A 21,748-nucleotide genomic window follows, 5' to 3' on the forward strand; every position below is an offset into this window, starting at 1 on the left:
AGTTTAAGTTGTTCCAGAAACCCTTCAGTGAACTGTGTGGTCATGGTAAAATTACCTAATAGATTGTAACTAATTATAGCATTTTTGCCTTAACATCAATGCTGCTGTAGGTTTAAATGCACTCCTTTAATCTAAACTCTTGCATCTCAGTCCATTTGGCATGTTTCGCTTTGCAGAAATATAAAGGGAGGAGGCAAATGCTTAACTGGTAGTTTGATTACTGTTCACAAGTTTGAGATGTGTTCTGGAGAATTCAGCCATATCCACCCACGCCACTCAGACACTGGTGCTGTGTTCATGCAGCACAGATGCTAGAGGACTTTTTACTCTCAGTTCCCTCTTCTTCCCACTGTGATAGAGAGAATGGGATCCTCAACATTTAAACTATCATCACATTCTAAAGGCTGTACATAATGCTGATAATTTGGCCAGTAGCAGTTCAAATGCCACCCTAAACAACTCTTTCAGTCCCAAGGTAAAATGCTATTGTAACTCCAATGAGTGAAGATCATCTGTTGGTAGCTAAAGATTACTCTGGCAAATACAGATGGGGAATGAAACAGCAGAATAGGCAGAATATATCATCAACTATTTTATAGAATCATAGAATGGTTTGGGTTGGAAGGAACTTTAATCTTGTTCCAACCCCCCCTGCCAGGGGCAGGGATGCCTCCCACCAAACCAGGTTGCTCAAAACCCCATCCAAGCTGGCCTTGAACAACTTCCAGGGAGGGCACATCCGTAGCTTCCCTGAGCAACCTATTCCAGGAATTTCTCTGCTTAAAAAGTCATCCTGTGCCACAATGGGAGCAATCTTGCCAGTCTTAATACAGATAAAAGGAGGCTTTTGTTAGAGTTTATGGGCACATTTGGAATTGCATCCCATCTTTTCTCCTGTCCCCTGAAGGTTCATCTGTGACTGCAGCTTTGGGTTATTTGAATTGAGTTGTTGTGGTCACAGACCACAACCATCACAAGCTTCATGCCTTCTGGTTAGAGTCATCTGGCCTTTTCAGAAAAGTTGTTGATGCCATCAAATATAGGACAGTATTGAAAATTGTTCCAGTGTGAGTACCCACGTAGATTTGGCAGACTCAGAACTAGTTACTCTAGGAAGGGTCTCTTGTCTTCGTTGTCATCATATAACACCAAATAAATGCCCAAATGTATGGAAATAAACCAAACCTGACAGACAACATCCAATCAAAGAATCAAGAAACTTCTTTACATTAGATTTGGAACTAAAATAGGAGCTGAGAATAGATAAATATCTTTTGCTTTATATGTTTTTCCTGTAATTTTGCTTCATGTATCCAATTCTTTATAGAAAGAAGTAAACTTACCATTTCTGTGACTATAATAGAAACAGAGAAGGGGATTGAATTCTTACATCCCCATCTCAAGGGCGGAAGAAAGACTTAATCTGAGGAAATCCAACAAACATACACACCATTGGACTCTGCCTGCATCTTTCTCCCTGTGGAAATTCAGAACTAGTTCATAATATTTAACTTGCAGGTCTTGGACCCCCTGCTGTTTGTGCTCTGAGTGTGCAGTTACCGGTACCAGGTGCTGCTTCTCAAACTCATGGGGCATCAAGGATTTTTAACAGGTGCTTAGCTGTCCTTATAAGACTGATAGAGGCTTAAAGTTTGCTTTTATATAGTTGGCTTACTGAGAAGAGACCAATAGTAATCGACAAAATAGTGCCTGAATTTGTCTGAATCATTCCATTTCCCCACGTTAAAGTTCCCTGTCTTTAAAAAATGTGCCTTGTATTTTCATCCTGTATGAAGAGGCCTGATTCTTTGCACTGTTCTCATATGTTTGTAGTGTCCATAGTGCTGTCTCAGAGAGATTAAAAAGTTTAATTATATAGTGTATTAATACACACTGTAAGTTTTGGGTTGTCATTGGATGTCAAACAATATTTTTTGTCTGCTTCAAGAATACTCCAGTATTTATGTTGTGTGAAACAGCTGCATGTATCCATCTGTAAATTTTTATTAAAAATTGTTTATTGAACTTGGCACTAGTTCAGCATCAAATTGAGAGAGCAATAGTATTTTTGAGGGATACAACTATTAGTCACCATCTTTGACACTGATCAACAGCAGGACTCACATCAGTACAAACACAAAGAAAAGGCAATTGTCACTTACCCTGTAGAAACTGTGGTTCTTTGAGATGTGATCAATATAGATCACTTAGTCCGTGACTTTGCAGGCTTCAAATTCCTGCTGTTTTGAATTAATGAGGGAATGGCTAGAAGGTCATCTCAGAGCTTCCCCTTCTGATCTCCCAGAGGGGCATGAAGAGGCACAGGGCATGTATGTAGCTCCAGCAGACAGAGCTGTTAATGATGTTCTAAGCTCACGTGTTTGGAAAGGATGCACTTGTAGAGATACAAAATGAATCACTTTCCTTATTGTCTCCTGTAGAATATTAGGAGTGATAAGAAGCCAGCAAAGTTAGGAGAGGTGAAATAGACTTCCAGACTGAAGACAAGAAATACACTTGCTTTGAATCATGAAATATTCAGCTATATGCAGACTTTCATTGCTGCCAGTGAAGTGAACTAGTACAACAGATAGTAGACTTTGACCCTATGGATTTTGATGGAATATATTAAGACAGATATAATCATCAGATGATTAATACATAAATAAGAATTTCAGCTGAGGTAGGGCCAAAATAATAATGGCTAATTCTAGTGATGTGCCAAAAATGGTGGTGGTCAGATTTATGGTTTAACAAGAGATGAGAGGGGGAAAAAGAAATCAGACTTTAGGGTCAAGGAGCATTCTACATTATCAAGCTTTGACAAGCAATTTAAGGGCTGAGAGAGACGAGTACTAGTAGAATCAGAGACTTGGAACAAAGAGAATATGTCATCTATGGTGAGGATTTCAGTCTTTGAAACATTCAGTAATAGGTTTTTGGTTGCATTCTGGGCTTTTTTTTGTTGTTGTTGAGTGCAAGGGAAGGGATTAAGGCAAAGACCTAGCAGAGAGGGTCTTAATTCTACAGTGTTTGCTCTCTGCCTGACAAAAATTCCACTGATCCCTGTTCCTTTTAAGTAAGGGTTGCTGTGGTCAATACAGAGAGGTTGAAAGATCAGAGATGAAACCAAAAGAGATGAAGAATTGATTGTCATTTAGATAGGAGGAATTAATAAGTTAGTAACATTGACTATAGCAGTGATCTCTTTCATAGGCAGAAGGAGCAGAAGCAATATGAAACTGTGAATTATGTTCCTTGTATTCTGCACTAATAGATAAAATACATGATTACACTTTTTTTTCCCAGTGTATTTTTTTTCCCCAGTAGCAATGCAAGAATGTTTTCGCTTTGAAAATAACTGCTGTCATAGAATAAGCAAAGCCATGTTATATCAGACACAAATTAGAGTATTTACAATAACATTAATTTTGGTGGTATCACAGAATCAATGGAAGAGAAGGAAATACACCACAGGTAGGAAGAAATCACATATGTTACATGTATCACAATACAGTATTAAGGTGATTTTTTTTCCTATATTTTTGCTCTAAAAGTTTAGAGGATATGTTCATTCATTGTTCTTTAGTGATATCAAGGTTCCTTAAGTAGTTCCCCTGAATATATGAAAGTCTGACTGTCTTTCGTAATTAGCTTAGCTAAAGTTTTTAACATAGTATCACCTTTCCAATAAAAGTGGTTGAGGAGAATTAAGCAGTTCAGAAACTTAACTTAAGCATTATCATTGTCAGAGCACAGTGCCCCAGTGTCTCCAGCTCTGCTAATGGTCTTGGCCTCATTCTGTAGACTCGTGTGGAGAATGGGCACATAACTGGAGGTTGCGCAGGGTGATGATGACAACGAGAAAAGGACTGTTCTTGTCTTAGTTTAGCCCTTCAGCACCCACAGCACCCTCCTTCCTCTCCTCTGGTGTTGTTTTTTTTCCCTTTCTGGCTAACCAGATTGGATCCATCTGCTGGTGAAATTATTTATTTTAGTAGGTCGTTCAGGGGCTCACTTAAATGATTTGTCTCTTCAGATGGATCAAAAATGAATAAAGAGAGAAGGACATAATTACTGCCTATCCTTTTGAACATTGATTTGGGACCTGTAAAAGACTCTAAATGACACTGGTGAGCTTTCTGTCATCTGCATTCACCGAAAGCACTGTATCATTAAAGGACAGTGGTAGTAATTGCTTAGTGCCATTGCTAAGCTGAATTAGTCTGTGAATGCTTGTTCCTGTAATTTAATTTTTTAATCTCTGAGTTGCTATTCCACTGAGAAGTGTGGGAAGCCATTACTTGTGCGATTTGTCGTTGTGGTTAAAAGCATCAAATAACCTGTATCCTTTACCACCAGCAATGCATCTGTTTGGCCTCAACTGGCAGTTGCAGCAAACTGAAAATGATACATTTGAGAATGGAAAAGTGAATTCTGATACTGTACCAACACATCCTGTAACAGTACCTGCTGGAGAGAATGGTAAGTGAAACAGCCACCAATTTACTTTTCTCAGAGCATTTCCTTTCTTTGTGTGTTATTTACATAGCAAGAATTTTACCCTTTTCCCCCAAAACTCAGTATATTTCATGGAAGTACAGAGCATTTGTAAGTAATAGTAATTTTAAATAGGTATATAGATGATAAACAGATAATAAACATTTTTCCTACCTAGCATATGAAGAGAGTGATGTATGCTGGGCGATGATGTTGATCTTACTTGGAAAGCTGGCTGTCAAGCAAAATTCCTCATGGGAATTCACATGTAATATTTGATGAGGGCAGAAGAGCTCTTATCACATCCAGAGAAGCAGAACCTCCGCTTACTCTAAAATCTTTGATACTGTAATGATTGTTGTGGCATCCTCAGAGGTAGCAGGATGGTGCTTAGGCTGGCTAGGACCATCCTGCCTGAGAGACTGGGGTGGCCATGGTCTTGTGCTGCAGAATGGCCATAACAAAGCCAGGCAGCCAAAGATGAGAGGACATACTATTTCGTATGGGGGATGTGACTACCAAGGTTCAATCTTCAGGAGTCCCAAAGAGCTCAGGATAGTTTTCAGACAAAAGCTGTGTCTGTGACAGGCAGGACATAATCTGTTTTTCTGAAGAGAAAGGTTGGCACCAGAAAAGGCTCTCCAGGTAGATTTTCATATTTTTGAAGCTTCTCTTTTAGTTGTGTTTAGAAGGCAACTCATGGTCAAGGAGCTTCCTACTGCATGCTGACCTCACTATGGAATGGCTTGTGTTTTTCTCTATAGATGATGATGTTTTATTTTTAATTTCTCTCTGGAATTTAATAGGTCATGTATAATACGTTCAATTGTTTGCCCAAAGTCTCTAGCATATAATATTCAGTCTGAATCATCCACTCAATTTATAAAGTAAAAAAACCCAAAACTTTATTCATTTTGTTGCAGGAGCTTTTAAAATACAAACCACATAAAGGGATTATTTTTATCGACCTTTTTCCATGTTGCCCTTTAAGATTCTCAAAACACTTAAGAGCCTGTGCACTTTTGGCTAACAGACACTTTAAAATCAATAGGTTTGAATGGAAAACTTGACTTAAATGGTTGATGAATACGATGTTTTCTTCATTACACAAAAATCCATTTTCCCTTCCACAAGGTAGAGCTGTGACCTCCTTATAGCTGAGGAGAGGAAGCCTTTAGCAACAGTTGACATCTTGAAAATTTTTCAAGTCATCACAGCTACAAGTTATAGAAAACATACAGCTCAGTTCATTCTTTTTGTCACCTTTTTCAGCATATGAAACTTCTCCAGTAAGACTTTTTCTTTTTTCATTTCCTTTACGCTCCGGCCTTTTTCTTGCACTTAGATATTCATTATCTCTCTCTGTATTCTTAGCTGGTTTTGAATGAATAACAAAAAAGCTACTGTATGGTTAATGAATATTGATGCTGCACTGGACAGCTTATCATCCCACTGTCTTTTGCCCTCGGCAGCCAAAATACTTTCTTGTCTAAAATATATACGTTTTGCAAATATTTTATAAAAACAAATTGTTCTTTTTCCCATGATAATTTTCCTTTTTTTTTTTTTTTTTTTTTTAACAAGTTAAAAAGTAAAAGGAAATAATAAGTATATCAAATCCCTTTTTTCCTTCCTTATGTCCCTAAGTACTGTACAAGAGAACAGGGTTAATTCCATCCACTCTTAAAATGCTGTCCTCTGCAGAATGTGGTAAGTGGGCATTTGTCAGCATACATCTATACTGAACAACAGACAGACAAGAGAATACACATTTTAAACCACAGAAGGAAAGTTAAGCAAAAGGGAGTGTGACGACCAGATGCGAAATTTAAGGAGGAGAGCCCTCTGCTATCATAGTAGTTACTGAAAACTGTAAGGAAGAATCGATGAAGCCTTGGTTTGGATACTTTTGACAGCTGAACAACTTTCAGTACTGCCCCTCTTCAGCCCCTTGGTAATATCCCTGATACTCTCATTTAGATGGGAGAAATTCCCAGTGTTCTATGGGCCAGGCATTTTCCTTGACTTTCTCATCTAAACATTGGATAGTCCTGGGCCTGCTTTGGTCAGAAAATTATAGCCCCCTGTGTCCTCCATCCCAGGTATTCATTTGCCATTCAGAAGTACAGGTACTTTGTGTTATGAATTAGCAAAGCTTAAGCTTGATAATGCATCCTTATGACCTCTGAAGAAAATTCAGCTGTGGTTTACCTAGAAACAGCTTTCATAAATTGGCAGTAAAAGCATGTTAAATCATTAAATGCAAATCATCTAAGTGAAACCTGAATCACTGAATAAGACTTTTCCAAAGGGTTTTTGTTTGTTTGTTTTGTGGATTTTTATTTTTTCCTTCTCCCAGTGCTTCTCTATATCTGAACAGCAAACTGCTGGCAACATATCACCTGCTTATCCAGAGAGGCATGATTCAAGTTTGCATAAGGTGGCATAAGAATATTCACAGTATATCTTATGTTTTAATCTGTAGAATGTTTGCAAATGAGGAGAGGGAGTTTGGCTTCAGTGAATTATTTTTCTTGGATAATAATTCAATACTGTTTTTTGCTTTAAATATTTGTTTAACTCAGGCTTGTGTCCACTCTGAACTCAGACTGTTGGAATACAGTTTACAAATACTAAATATAACAGTATTTTACCTATTCATTAACTATAATGCATTGGATTATTGGTATCAGAAATGCATCATACAATGATTGTACATATTAGATAGTATGTGATACAGAAAAATAATGCATTTTTTAAGTTAAATAACTATATCTAGCAATATAAATACAAATAATTGTATCAATATTATTTACTGATAAATATTTATGTATGTTTGGATTACTTGGGGAAGGTCTGTGACAAAAGTAATTTTAGGGGGAGAAAAGTATAGTGAAAGAATATTCAGGAGGTTAGGTATTTTAAAATTTTCTTCCTTATTTGAATTGTTATGTCACTGTGAAATTGTGTAAATGAATGTGTCATTTCATATTTTGATTTAAAGCTGTGTATAAGAACTGTTACTGTTTAGAAAGTCAAAAAGGAATTATGACACTACTAAGATTTTTCTTGTGCCCATTGAGATACAACAGGGACTAAAGAGTAATGAATACCCTATTCTTAGGAGGGCAAACAGCTAGTGATGATTCTGAGAGAAGTGGTGTGGCATTCAACGGGCCTGTGGCTATAGGGTTTTTTGGTGAAGAAAATGGGAGTCTACTAAGGATAAGTGTTGAAGCCCAGTGATAGGCATTCCTGTCAACTTGGTCAAACTATTTGATAAAGTGCACCTGCTCAAGCCATCTAGTTCATCTCTTCAATAGTAAGGAGAAGTTGTTTTTCATTTCAAATGTAGTAGGGGAAGCTGCAGATCAATACTGCAAACAATTGTTTATTGTTTAGTGATTACCAGTCATCAGTGTGTGAATTTATATGATGCAACATGCTTAAATTTGAAGCAAGTGGTAAAAAAAAATGTTTACATGATGTGAAATAGTGAATACAGATCTATCTTCTAAAATAACGTATGAATATTGTGAAAGGTTGAGTCCAAAGTCAGAATAGCACCAGACTCATCCTGAAAAGTGTTTAAACAAAAAAGGCTTCTCTGAGATCAGATATTTCACTGCCTCTTCTCGGCAGAACACTGATCAATACGATGATTCTGTAAGTGAGACATTTTCAGTGACTGCAACACCATTGTGGCACAACACTGGTGATGATACAAGCCCCCACTTAACACCTCTCTGTAGTGCTTCTGTGCCTGTTTAATTCAGCAGCAGTATCTGTTCATCTTGGATGCACAGAAAGTGGCAAGGATCAATCTGTGACCTCACCTGGCATTTCAGATTTTAATCTAGTTTTTTGAAGTCTAAATGTTTGCAAAAAGGTTGTGTCAGTTTGTTCCATCAAATGATGAATAATGCGGAATTTGAACATAAAAGACAGGGCAGCAACAGAGCATTGTCTGTTATTCTCTTGTACTCAAACAAGTCAGCATCACTTTAACACGACTATCCCATTCAGAGGGGTTTAGTTCAATCTTTATAATAGACCAGCCACTGAAAAGAAAATAAAATTGGTAAAAACACAGCAGACTGTAAAGTTGTAACTACGGTTCCATTTTCATTATATTACTTCTTTCAAGGCTCACCTTGATGTGCCAGTTGCTTAAATGTGGCATTATTTGCTTATTCCAGAGTTGACATGTGTTGGTGAGCAAGTTCTTACACACATCTTAGCATCTTAGTCTAGATTTGTCAGTTCTTATTTTATTTAATCAAAGTAAGCTTTGACCCTGGCACCAGCTTCCAAGACTGCCTGTGTCCAGCTGCACAACACAGAATTAGTGCCTGAACAACAAATCTGAGTCTTTGGCTTCAAACAAGCTCGATGCAAACTCATATAACCATCCCAGATTTTAAAGCTGGGTGGTGACAGTGTGCAAACTGCTGCTTTGATGCATCAGTCTTAGTAGTTCTGTTTCCTATGCATCTGGCAGATAGAAGACACTACCACAGTACCACAACTAAACCACAGTTTTATTGCTAATTAGCTTTATGAAAGTTTTGTAATCTTTGCCAGTTGTAGCATGGGCCTGTGCAATACAACCAAGGGCAATGTGAAGACCCTAGAGCTATCACCAGCCTGTACTGTCCGCAGCATCTAGCCCAGTGCCTTGCAGGGCCATCAGCTTGGGCTGGAATAGTTTTATCCCTTTCATTTATTGGACGGTGCTTCACTGGGATGTCACACAGTCTTGCGGGTTGGATAATGCTGTTCTGTACTCAAACTGCAGTGCTGATTCAGTCTCTGTTGCCTGGACTTGCCCACTTGAAGCCAACATTTGTTGGAGGTATCTGAAGTTTACAGTTCTTATTTTCTTCTTTTTTAATGCCACAACCAGTAGTCCATTTTTTCAGTGTTGGTATTTGACATCGTATGTCATGTTTTGCATGTTAGCATGTTCTTTCCTTCTTCTGGGCATTTCCAGGACATCATCACTGGCCTCCTGAAGCTCATATTTGCAAAAATGCTTTCTAGAGAAAAATCATTAATGCCCTTAAGTGCTGTGTTCTTGTTGCTAGTAATTGGCCTGAAGGGTAAATACATATTCATTATATAGAAAACAGTGAAAGTGCCAGACGTTAACATGTTGTTATACTTTATAGTCAGAAGACAGGGTGGACAAGGAGGTGATAACAAGCTTGGGGCTTGAGACTAGAGAGTGCAGAGGATGTAGACATTACAGAAAGTGAAGACATAAGGACAAGGCACAGTGGAGCAAGAAACATTGCCTTTCCTTTTGGAGAATGCAAAAAAAACAAAAATAGGAAAACAGCTGTAGACATTGGTGGTACTGCATAAATGCTCTGGTATTTAATGTAGAAAAGACTGTATAGTAGTTCTCTTGAGTGCTTAAGTGTATGTATCTCTTATTCTTAAAATCTGTATTCTACCTTTCCTTTACCTTAATTTTTTTAGTGTGAGACTCTGTGCTGGAAAATCCCTGTTAAGAAAACTTGGAGGAAAAATATTAGTTTAATGTAGGTCCAAAACAGCTTCTATAATGCTAGTACTTAGGGAAGTTACAGTATATTTACTTGGCAGGTATTTGTGATGTCTGTCTTTTTATTTCCAAATCAGTGAATTACCTGGGATCTTAAATTCAGAGCAATTGTAAGGTAAAATTTTATCTGCGGTGGTTCTGAATATATGATGGTTTAGATGAAGGATGATTGAAAGCATGAAATGAATACTAATTTTTTATCTCCTATTATTATAACTTGTCAGGAAAATTAGGGGGATTTGCACAAGAAAACAACACCATAGATTCTGGAGAACTTGATATAGGCCGAAGAGTGATACAAGAAGTTCCCCCAGGGATTTTTTGGAGATCGCAACTCTTCATTGATCAGCCACAATTCCTAAAATTCAATATATCCCTTCAAAAAGATGCATTGATTGGAGTATATGGCCGAAAAGGCTTACCGCCTTCACATACTCAGGTAGGAATTACTTGCATTAAAAGTAAAACATAGTATTGCAAACTGTGAGCTTGTATCTTTTGTATCTATTTCTCAGGATTACATCCTTTTCCATTTCTGCTGATTTTTATTTTTAATTTTTATACTGTATTGATCTAATGCGATATTTAAAACATTTAGAATACTGTAAGTGATGGGATCTAAAATGGGAGGTTGTTTTTATTTATGAGCTGTTCTGAATGCCATGAGTAATTATGACGCTTTATATATGGAGTTGTTTCATGCAGAATTTAGAGGTACTTTGTTTCTTCTGGGGCATATAGACATATGTTTAAAAACTTAAGCAAACTAATGAAGCATCTTTTGGGCACACATGGTTGAGAATGCCTGACAAAGACCACGGTAGCCAAATTTCCAAGGACGAAGACAACATTTTTTAAGTAAGTTTAAATTTGTTCTACAAGCAAGTGCTACAGCACTTGCAGCTTGGTCTCTCACTAAGTAAATGCATACAAGAAAAATATGTAAAAGTGTTAGTCTTCATTAGACATTTAGTGTCTTGAAACTTGGTTCTTATGTGTCCCAGAGGATTTATTCTGCTCCACCCCTCAGAAGATTTCTAAGAATACTTTCCTTGCATACAGTCATGCCGTTGCCTACAAAGAAACACATTTTATCCAGAGTTATAGAAAAATTAATATATAAAAGAATGAATAGTTTTCTGGATTGGCAGGAGAAAGGGAGAATCACAGTCTGAGATGGTATTTCAGAATCAATTGTATTCAGACTTTATTTTTAAGATTTAAGACTTTCCAAGTTTAGATTTCTTTCTGCTCAATATTTGTCCAAGTGCTGGCTATGAACCATTTTTCCATCTGAAAAAGGAGTTCAGCTCATGCTCTTCTACCCCATTTAGAGAATTCTGCAGTGTCTTACTGATTTATTTATTTATTCTTAAGTGTATGGATTTGCTCTGGACACAACTTAAGTACAGCAACCTAATGGTAGAATGGAAGTGAAGCTTGACATTGTGCCTGCTGTGCGGCTGCAGCAGCAAATCCATAACTGCAAAATTCAAACATTTTAATTTAATCTCAATTTATTTTTCATTTTTATTTGCATGCTATTTCACTATTTAATTTATGGGTTTTTTTTCTTTTAAAAAACCTAGAACATATAAATATTGCTAATTACAGCACCTATTTAGCAATCACAAACCACATAGGAAGCATTAGGGTCAGTGAAGAAGTTTCATACAGCTAAATATATGGTTTCCCATAGAATGCTCATAAAAAAACTGGCTGCTCATGGGCTGGATGAACATATGATCTGTTGGATCAAGCACTGGATGGACAGTCGGGCCCAGTGGTGGTCAATGGAGTCAAATCCAGCTGGCAGCCAGTCACAAGTGGTGTTCTCAGGGCTCAGTGTTGGGACCATTTCTGTTTAACATCTTTATTGATGATCTTGATAAGGACAGAGAGTGTATTATCAGTAAGTTTGCAGATGACACCAAGCTAGGTGGGAGTGTTCATTTCCACGAGGATACGGAGGCTCTACAGAGAGACTTGTATAGATCAGATTGTTGGGCTAATGTCAATGGTCTGGGCTTCAAAAAGGCCAAGTGCCAGGTCCTGCACTCGGGCCACAACAACCCCAGGCAATGCTACAGGCCTGGGGAAGTGTGACTGGAAAGCTGTCTGGCAGAAAAGGACTTGGGGGTTCTAATTGACAAGTGGCTGAATATGAGCCAGCAGTGTGCCCAGCTGGCCAAGAAAGCAAATGGCATCCTGGCTTGTATTAGAAATAGTGTGACCAGCAGAAGTAGAGGGGTCGTTGTCCCCCTGTACTCAGCACTGGTGAGGCCACACCTGGAGTATTGCGTCCAGTTTTGGGCACCTCAATTCAAGAGAGATATCAAGGTGCTGGAGCGAGTACAGAGGAGGGCAACAAAGCTGGTGAAGGGCCTAGAGAATAAACCTTATGAAGAACGTTTGAAAGAGCTGGGAATGTTTAGTTTGAGGAAGAGGAAGCTGAGGGGAGACCTCATTCATCTCTACAACTACCTGAAAGGTCATTGTGGAGAGGTTGGTGCTGGTCTCTTTTTCACAGGTAATTAGCCACAGAACAAGAGGGAATGGCTTCAAGCTGCAACAGGGGAAGTTTAGACTGGATGTTAGGAAAAAATTTTTCACAGAAAGAGTGGTCAGACACTGGAATAGGCTGCCCAGGGAGGTGGTTGAGTCACCGTCCCTGAATGTGTTTAAGGGTCATTTGGATGTGGCGTTGGTGGATATGTTTTAGGGGAGAACTTTGTAGAGTAGGGATGATGGTTGGACTTGATGATCCCAAGGGTCTTTTCCAATCTGAATAGTTCTATGATTCTATGAAAATCACAGAGTATTGCATTAGTTTTATTTTTTAGTTGAGTTTTCATGAAACTACAAACAATTTACTGAATGCAGAAAATGCACTTGTTTATTTAAAAATTTGATCTTCATAAAAATTATTAAATTTATTTTCTTCAGGCCTTCTCATGTGAACACCCACCCTCAGGCTGACAACAAGCATGAGAAATTATAGCTCAAAGAAAATGGATTCAGAAAGTTATCAGCCACTGGAAGTAGGGGTTGGAATACAAATACCATCTCAATGTTAACAATAATAACAGGAGTTAGGGGAATACATGCGTGGCAAGAATGAATAAAACTGAAGAAAGTGACCTGGACTGCATTTATATGATAAGTTATGCAAGCAGGTACATCTGTGAAGAAATATTCTTAGTTCATTCCTTGTCCTGGCAAAAGATTGAAATAGGGGTGCCCTTTATCCAAAAAATCAGAAAAGGGAGATAACGAAATCTGTTTCCTATCATCTGTGTTACAGACTCCTTTGCCTTTGGATTGCTACTGCCCAAGTGCTTATTCATGTTGAAGTATAATATGACAGAAATAATCAAATGTGAATCTGTCTACTATATCTTCTCTAGTTTCTGTGGCATTTTGGATATGTTGTTCCCAGGATATAGGTCAAGCTCTCTTGTCCTATTTTTGCCTGATATATAATTAGAGTATTTTTTACAAACCATTTGACTGACACTTGATACCTTGAAAAATTGTCATGTTTAGTGAACTTCTAGGGCTGCTGAAGATTCCCAAGGATGTGGGGTTATCTGAATGTTTATATGGCCTTGAACCCAGTGATAACTGTTTTAGGTGCCTGAGATAAAGCATGTATGTAATCTCCTAAAAATTCAGTTCCAGTGAGTGGGTGAAGGGTTTTTGTGGCTGTGGTCCAGCACGTGGGGGGAAAATGGAGTACAATATTTCTCAACTGTTTAGGCCTTTCTGCAGCCCTAATCACAGGAATTCAATGAAGACACAACATATGTTACGTAATATAAACAAAATAAAGTATTTAGCCAAAAGGACTTCCAATGAAATAGAACACTGAGGGATTTGGAAGCATGAATCTGTTTATTGTTATCTTGTTTCCCCTGATGCTTAGGGCTTGTACTGACAGAAGTTCCTAACTGCAAGCCAGGCATTGCTGGCAGGGGCAGGCTAACAGCTAATGCTGGGCCTCACTGCGTTCTTCCAATGGACAAGGCAGCTTGCTTCTTTAGCTCCAAGCGTCATAGGAGCATATTAGCAAAACACATCCATGTCCTGAACAAAGGCCTGTCTCGCCCAGCATTCTGCATTCTGTCTGTGATGATGCCCATTAGCAGGTACAGAGAGATTAATACAGAAGCATGGCAAGTTTGCAGTTACTCTTCCTGCAGTACACTCCTGGCCTCCAGTGTTTTAAGGCTGAAGGATTTCCTGGGTCAAAGGTGCCATCTTTGTGTTCTACAACCTTTGATAGATTCTTTTTTCCTGTGAATTTGCATAGTCACCTTTGAACCTTTTGGAAGCTTTTACCATCTGTGACATTTGCAGTAAAGAGTTTCCTGGATTAACTATGCATCTCGCACTGTACCCCTCCATGTCTTTTGAGGCAGCCTCTCTTGGTAGTTTTATTTCGATGTCTTGTTGTTAGTGTTTTGGAAGAGGCAGTGGAGAGTTTCTCACTCATTTCTTCTCCATGCCACCATTGATTTACAGATCTCTAGTGTCCTCAAGTGATTTTATTTTTTCCAGTCTGTTTCATCATTGCCTGTGTGAAAGCTGCTTCAATCCTCGGATTATCCTTGTCCTTTTCTGAATGTTCTCCGGTTTTACTGCCACCTTTTCAAGATTGGAAGACCAGAAGAGCCCAGAATGTAGCAGATGTTTAACTGTGATGGTTTCATACAGTGCCTTAATATGTCTGCTTTTTTTTTTTTTTTTTTTTTTAAAATCTGTCTACTATAGCACCAAGATCTCATCCCAGAGTGATAAAAGTTGGCTCAGAGCCCATCTCTGGATGTGTAAAGCTAGGGTTGTTTCATGAGGACTCTGAAAAGTAGGATCTCACCCATATATATCACTTCATGTCTGTGTCTCTTGAATGCTATCTGCCCTTATCTCCAAGTTACAGAGTGACAAGTGCTAATAACAAAATTTATGCAAAGGAGCAACTGCTGTCTGTTTCTCCAACGTTAGTATCCGAACTTTGAAATCTTATGTTAATAGAGAACTGATAGCTACCTGCACTCTGCCAGCATTTGTAAAGCTTCCTTACCAGCTGTCCCCTTCCAATATCTTTGCTCATACGCCTTTGATACCCTAGATCTGTAACCACACACAACCATCTTCTTTAGCATCTCCTTACAGCTTCACTGTTTGAATTTCTGCCTCCTCTCCATGTCACTGTTGGCTATAATGCAAAACTTGCGTATTGCATTTGCCACCTTATTCTCCATTTCTCTTGCAGACCCTTCGCCTGTTTATCCACTTCTTTGTTGTACAGTGAGTAAGAGGCAATTGGGGTTTATCTTTCCGTGTCTGTACAACCTCTGATGCCAGTTAGCCTACCACTGCAAGAGACGTAATGAAAGTATGATAGAAATGAGTTTTGGGAAAGATCTCAATAAGTCTTTTAGTTTACACCCTCATCTTAGAACAGAATCCACTGTGTCTAAACGATTCCTGTCAGTTGCTTAGAATTTCTTCATAAAATAATATGAGAATGCAACAAGTTTAACTCTCCTTCTGTCCCATAATCCAAAAGAATAGGAATAGAGCATATAGGAAATGGTTTGATATATTGTATTTGGGACAGAATTTGTGGTTGTCTTTCTGTATTCTCTTTAGGTACCGAAATCAGTCTCAACCACAACCACTATGTGTGTGTCACAGACTGATCTGAAATGCATAGTTCTCCCTTTCTGAGGAATCATAAATAAATCAACCAGAAACAATTGGCGGTGGCTGTTCATTCACAAACCAATCAATGCAAGCCTGAAAGTCTTTGTGACACTTTCTAAAAATGTCAGTTCCATTGCAGCCAGAGAATCAATGTGTTTATTTAAAGAGACTTAAAGAATAAAAAAACTTTGGTTTAAGGCAGAACTGAATGGGATGGTATGGCAAATCAGTGCATTTGGACTCAATGTTAGACAATTAACTTATCTCTATAAGAGGAAAATAAGACTGCCATATCTTTTGCTTTTGAAGATAATTTTTTTTCCAGCCTGTTTCTGTTATTGTGTCCTAAATATATATTAAAAAACAGCCTTTAAAAGGGTTAAGATCAATTATTGTTTGTTTGTTTGTTTTTTGCTGGGGGCAGAATGAACAGTAAATCTCCCTCTGTATGGCTTTTAAATTGTAGTCTAAAATGTTGTTCTGATAACAGCGTACGTTCTTCTTACATTACAACTACAAAATCATTAATTGTGCCATGCTTGTCAGCCATTAGTGGTCAATAAAGTAGTGTAATCACTTGTTCCTGTAGCAAAAATATAGTTTTAATCTGAAGTTATCCTCCTACAAAACTGATCCTCCACAGGATACAAATTACAAAGTTACTCCTAATGTCCATAACTGATTTGTTAAAACTCAGAACTCCTTGAGCTTTCTCATTTTTAAAATATAAGTGAAAAACACAACCAGAAATAAATGTTCTTGAGTCAGGCAGGAGGGAAAAAAAACCCGACTGAAATTGTTTTTCTCTCTCTCACAAAATAAGATAAATATTTTATTATCTGACAAATGAGAATCTTGAATGGTTTCGAATAACTGGTGCTCTCCCAAAACAGTTGCGTTCATTTTCATGTGGTGCAGCACATACAAAGTGACAATGTACTGAGGTACTGGCTTCTGCACATCCCAATCATGTTATGTTCTATTCTGCAGGTTCAGGCATAGCTGGAAATGTGTCTCAGGTGTTGATAAAGGCATATTAACTATGCATTTCCTTCACATCCTTACTAGTGGGAAGATAATTCTGAATACTGCGGAGGAACATTCTAACAATAGCAGTGAATTTTAGCCTGCAATTTCAAGAAGAGAACATAAGCACTTAAATCCTTGTTCTTGGAGAAAGGCTATCATGTTTTCCTTTGTCCCAGGAGCAGTTTCTGAAAGTTACAAGTCAGGGTGTAAAACCGCTGGTGCTCTGGTCCCAGTAACCGATGTTATCCTAGCTCAGGTGAATCAGTGGTTGCACATACTGGCCTTTGCTTTAATAGGGCCTGGATGTAATTCCATTTAAGAGACCTCTCCAAGATGTAGGAAGATTGAAGGTTTATGTGTTACAGTTTACTTCATACAATAAATGTGTCAGAGTAGAAGTGAAACTGAACAGACTGTACAGGAAAAGCAGAGACACTCTACCACAAGCAAGAATGCTCTTTATTTTTCCTACCTGTTTAATGTTGCTGTATACACATTGATCTTTACATGGCAAATGTGAGGATGACCTCTTTCAAGCCATGAGAGCAGACTCACAGATAGTGTAAATCAGTACAGGTCCCAAAGCAGATTTAGCCCCTCCAGGTGCTGTTAGCCCTTAGTGAAGATGAATGTGCATAAAACCTTGTGTTGTGAGTTTACTTGTGGGATCAGCTGAGACGCTGCTATATTTTTCCATGCCCCGCTGATGGTTGTTAACAGAACAATGTGTGCTGTGCATTGATCTTAAGTACCATATTTTTTTGTCAGTTTGTCATTTTCAGCAGTTGCAATGTTTTATGCTTTCCATCTTCTTTTGTTGGGCTTGTGATAGGAAGTAAAACTCTTGTCCTCTTTCCTCCAGAACTCCAGGCTGTCCATAAGGGGGAATGAGAAGTTTAATCCTTCATCTGAAACTAAATGAAAAATCAAGTAGTAGTGTTTGGACACTGGAACGGGCTGCCCAGGGAGGTGGTGGAGTCACCATCCCTCAAAGTGTTTAAAAGAAATACAGATATAGTGGTTAGCAGGTAAATTAGGTCATGGTAGGTGGATTTAGGTTATGGTTGGACTTGATCTTCAAAGTTCTTTCAACCAGGATGATTCTATGATTGGTCTTGGTTATTATTATTAACCATTTGCATATGCAAAGAAATAAGCAAAGATTGGTTTCAGCTCTTCCTTCCTTCCTTCCCTGCTCCAAAAGAAAACTCTTGATCAAAATACAAGCCTATTGTCAGGGTGTTGTGGGGAAGCTGGCAGTGCCATGGCTCATCTTCTGACTTGTCAAGCTCCTGTCTGTCCCTCCCTGCAGTATGACTTTGTGGAGCTCCTGGATGGCAGCCGGCTGATTGCGAGGGAGCAACGCAACCTGCTGGAGTTGGAGCGAGCGGGCCGGCAGGCGAGGTCTGTCAGTGTCCACGAGGCAGGTTTTATCCAGTATTTGGATTCTGGCATCTGGCACCTGGCCTTTTATAATGATGGGAAAAACGTGGAGCAGGTGTCTTTTAATACCATAATTATAGGTAAGCATTATCTTCGAAGCTCTTGCCAAACACTAGGCTCTGGTCAAGTTTTTTAGGAATGCAGAGACAAGTTTTCATAGTTAAGTGATCTGACTTTTTTCACAGGTTTTCCCTTCGTAGTGTTTCTTTCGCTGCTCAGAATAAAATCAAGAATATATATTTTAATTACTTGGTCTAAGGCATAAGGAGTGTACCTTGTAAAACAGTGCTTGAAAGGAGGCCACTATTTTTAAGTATTTATTAAATGGCACAGGACTGCATTTGAAGTATGGAACTCATGTGGTTTTACCATTATAATGTTAGCCTTTGTTGGGATGTAATGTCCTAAGATACTAGAGGCACTGGCAATAGAAAGCCACATCTATTTGTGCTCTTCAAACAAACCAAATGTAAACACTTCTCTCAGAGCAAGAGCGTGCTCAGTTAGTAGTGGTTCACGATAGGTACTTCATGAGGTGGGCATCTGTGAATTACCCCTCTTTTTTTCTCTTTAGAGTCTGTGGTGGAATGCCCCCGAAATTGTCATGGCAACGGCGAATGTGTATCTGGATCCTGCCATTGTTTTCCTGGTTTTCTAGGCCCAGATTGTTCAAGAGGTAAATGAACTCAATGCTTTTCTCAAGTCAGTGTAAGCAAGCATGAAGACAAGTACATCAGGAAAGCGTCTGGCATGTGACTTGCTTTTTAGATGTCCTTCTTTATAAAGCGTTGGTGAAGAACTTTGTTTTAATTTTTCTCCTGTGTTTGATTTCACAGCAGCCTGCCCGGTGCTGTGCAGTGGCAATGGGCAGTACTCCAAAGGACGCTGCCTGTGCTACAGCGGCTGGAAGGGCACCGAGTGTGATGTGCCTACCACGCAGTGCATCGATCCCCAGTGTGGGGGCCGGGGCATTTGCATCATGGGCTCTTGTGCCTGCAACTCTGGGTACAAAGGAGAGAATTGTGAAGAAGGTAAGTGAGTAAATATTTACCCCAGCACCTGCTGTTGTTAGTCTGGTTTCCAGCTGGCACATCCGGCTCTATTGATTTTGCTAGATCTAGATGATATGCACTAATGGGGTTTCTTCAACAATCATTTTAGCATACTAAACATCAAGTTTGGGGATCACTAGCATCACTAAATTCTACAGAATTATTGTTGTTTTTTTATTCTCAAGTAATGAGTGGGAAAATTCTTGATAATGTGGGTTATCTTTTTGCTTGCTAGTCTATTTTTTTTTTTTCTGAGATGACCTAAGAAAACAGACAAAGAACAGATGTTGGAATACAGGAAGACTTACTGAATTTTCATCATCTAAAATAAATCATTAATGTATTGCATTTGTTAGTGATCTTTTCCACCAACCACATTGTGGAAAGTGCTGATTCAAATGCATCAGAGTGACAAATGATGCATCATTTTTGTATTCCAGAGATGTGCATAATAATATTCATTCTGGTGTGCTCCAAAGTGCAGTTCATTTTCAATTCTATTTTTTCAGGGAGTAAAAAGCACCATTTTCTTCCTCAATCAAATTGATTTTATTGATCTCCACATACAAAGTAATGCAATTAAGTCTCTGGAATTAAATTTTCAGGCCATTGACCCTACAAGTGTAACATTTTATTGAGTCAAATTGCTAAATTAAATCTCGTCATCTAAAGCACATTAAAGTGAATTAAGACAGATACACGGTATGTAACTCATTTATTTCTGAAACAAGTTGAGTGTCCTGTGCAGCTGTCAAAACTCCATAGCAGTGGAGTGCGTCAGTGGATACCAAGTGCTGTAGGGAATCCAGCACTTGTTACACTGTGATTAGGCAGATCAGAGATCAGTTGCCCAAGACTCAACGCCAATCTTGTTGTAATTCAGAAAAATTACCAAACCTTGAAATGTTCTCCTTTAACTCAATGGTAGCCTGTAAATGTCCAGATGTCAGTTATGTGCACACACAGTTTTCACAGTACCAGAAAGTGATGTGGAACTGAGGTGATTTTAGAAAGAACATTGCTGCTACGCATTTAATGGTGATAAAGTGATTTACGTTGTAGCCAGAGAAGGGAGGCTGACACCAGGGTACCTGGGTCTGCTCTGTCTTTTCCCCCCTCATTGCAATGAAACAAAGTTGAACTTCTCAAGTTAAACCTGCAAATGTTTACTTTGAAGACAATGCTGCCTATTTACAAGGTCTTAAAATGTGGATTAAGCCCAAAAGTGCCATGAGTTATTGTAGGAGCTCATCACTGGTTTTAGGAATGACGAGTTTATCTGGTCCTTCTCATATCCCCGAAGCGGATTGCTTGGACCCAGCCTGCTCCAGCCATGGCATGTGTATCCACGGCGAGTGCCACTGCAACCCAGGCTGGGGTGGCAACAACTGTGAAATTCTGAAGACAATGTGCCCTGACCAGTGCTCTGGTCACGGCACCTACCTTCAAGAGAGTGGCACCTGCACTTGTGACCCCAACTGGACAGGTCCAGATTGCTCCAATGGTAAGGGTTAAAAGCACTCCCGTTTTGTAACATGGTGATGTCTTGAATAGCAGCATTTATTGACATTATTCTCTTAGAAGCTGGCCTGCTGAGTTGACTTCAGCATGAACTATGAATTGATTCAAAGATTCAAAATAAATTGACTAATTTGAAGTATTTGAAAATCAATGTATTTGCTGTGATGCTTTAGCTGCTTTCAGCTAGTAACTTTAGGTACTTCACATGCAAGTTCAGAATGTTCTTTGTGCAATGTATGGATCTAAGTTGGAACTAGATGATCTTTAAGGTCCTTTCCAACACAAACCATTCTGTGATTCTGTGATAAGTATCATCTTACCTAACCTGTGTATTTAGAAACTTAAAACACAGTAGTGAGACAGTTGCATTTTTTAAATCTCTCCAGCTAATTGGAGGTATTTTTCTTGAAGAAGAGACAGTGTTCCAGTTTGAAGGCAGAGGGGATACAAGAATAAATCCTAAACAGCTTTTAAGGAGGGCACAGACTGCCAGGGTGGAAGGAGTTGGTAGGAGTGAAGAAGCAAAGGGATTCCTTGTATTCTGAAAGTGATCTTACTAAAACCATAGTCTGAGTTTAGAAACAAAAGGAGAAAATTATTGAAGGTACTGTCACAGAGAGTAGAATCTAAATGATGACAAATGTGAGTTCTTAGAATATTGTTTGGTAGCCACATATCAAAAGATAAATGGAGTCTGTGAGACATATATTTATCTAAAACAGTTCATCTAACAACTCAGATGATTTTGTTAATGAAAACTGAACACATGGGCTAGCTGGGCTTATGCCAGTTTAGGAATAAACATAACTTTTTCATGAGGAACCTTCTATTTTAAAACAAATGTACTTCCTGACCAGGATCTGTGATACTCCATAATGGTTTATGCAAACAAGATGGGACAGCATTACAAACATTCAAGATAAAG

General features: G+C 38.6%; 1 protein-coding gene across 11 annotated transcripts in view; it reads left to right on the top strand.

Moving 5' to 3' along the window:
• TENM3 (teneurin transmembrane protein 3) overlaps positions 1 to 21,748 on the top strand; it is a 503,658-nt gene that overhangs the window by 399,544 nt on the left and 82,366 nt on the right. For 8 of the 11 annotated variants that reach the window (XM_051617407.1, XM_051617408.1, XM_051617410.1 and 5 more), the window contains 6 exons: positions 4,363 to 4,485; positions 10,294 to 10,508; positions 18,120 to 18,330; positions 18,825 to 18,926; positions 19,087 to 19,281; positions 20,567 to 20,806. In XM_051617407.1, the coding sequence (XP_051473367.1) occupies positions 4,363 to 4,485; positions 10,294 to 10,508; positions 18,120 to 18,330; positions 18,825 to 18,926; positions 19,087 to 19,281; positions 20,567 to 20,806 (1,086 nt within the window). The remainder of the gene's footprint in view (positions 1 to 4,362; positions 4,486 to 10,293; positions 10,509 to 18,119; positions 18,331 to 18,824; positions 18,927 to 19,086; positions 19,282 to 20,566; positions 20,807 to 21,748) is intronic. The other 3 variants (XM_051617409.1, XM_051617416.1, XM_051617417.1) reach the window with 1 other exon arrangement.

This window comes from Apus apus, chromosome 4 (assembly GCF_020740795.1).
Source record: "Apus apus isolate bApuApu2 chromosome 4, bApuApu2.pri.cur, whole genome shotgun sequence".
Classification (NCBI taxonomy): domain Eukaryota; kingdom Metazoa; phylum Chordata; class Aves; order Apodiformes; family Apodidae; genus Apus; species Apus apus.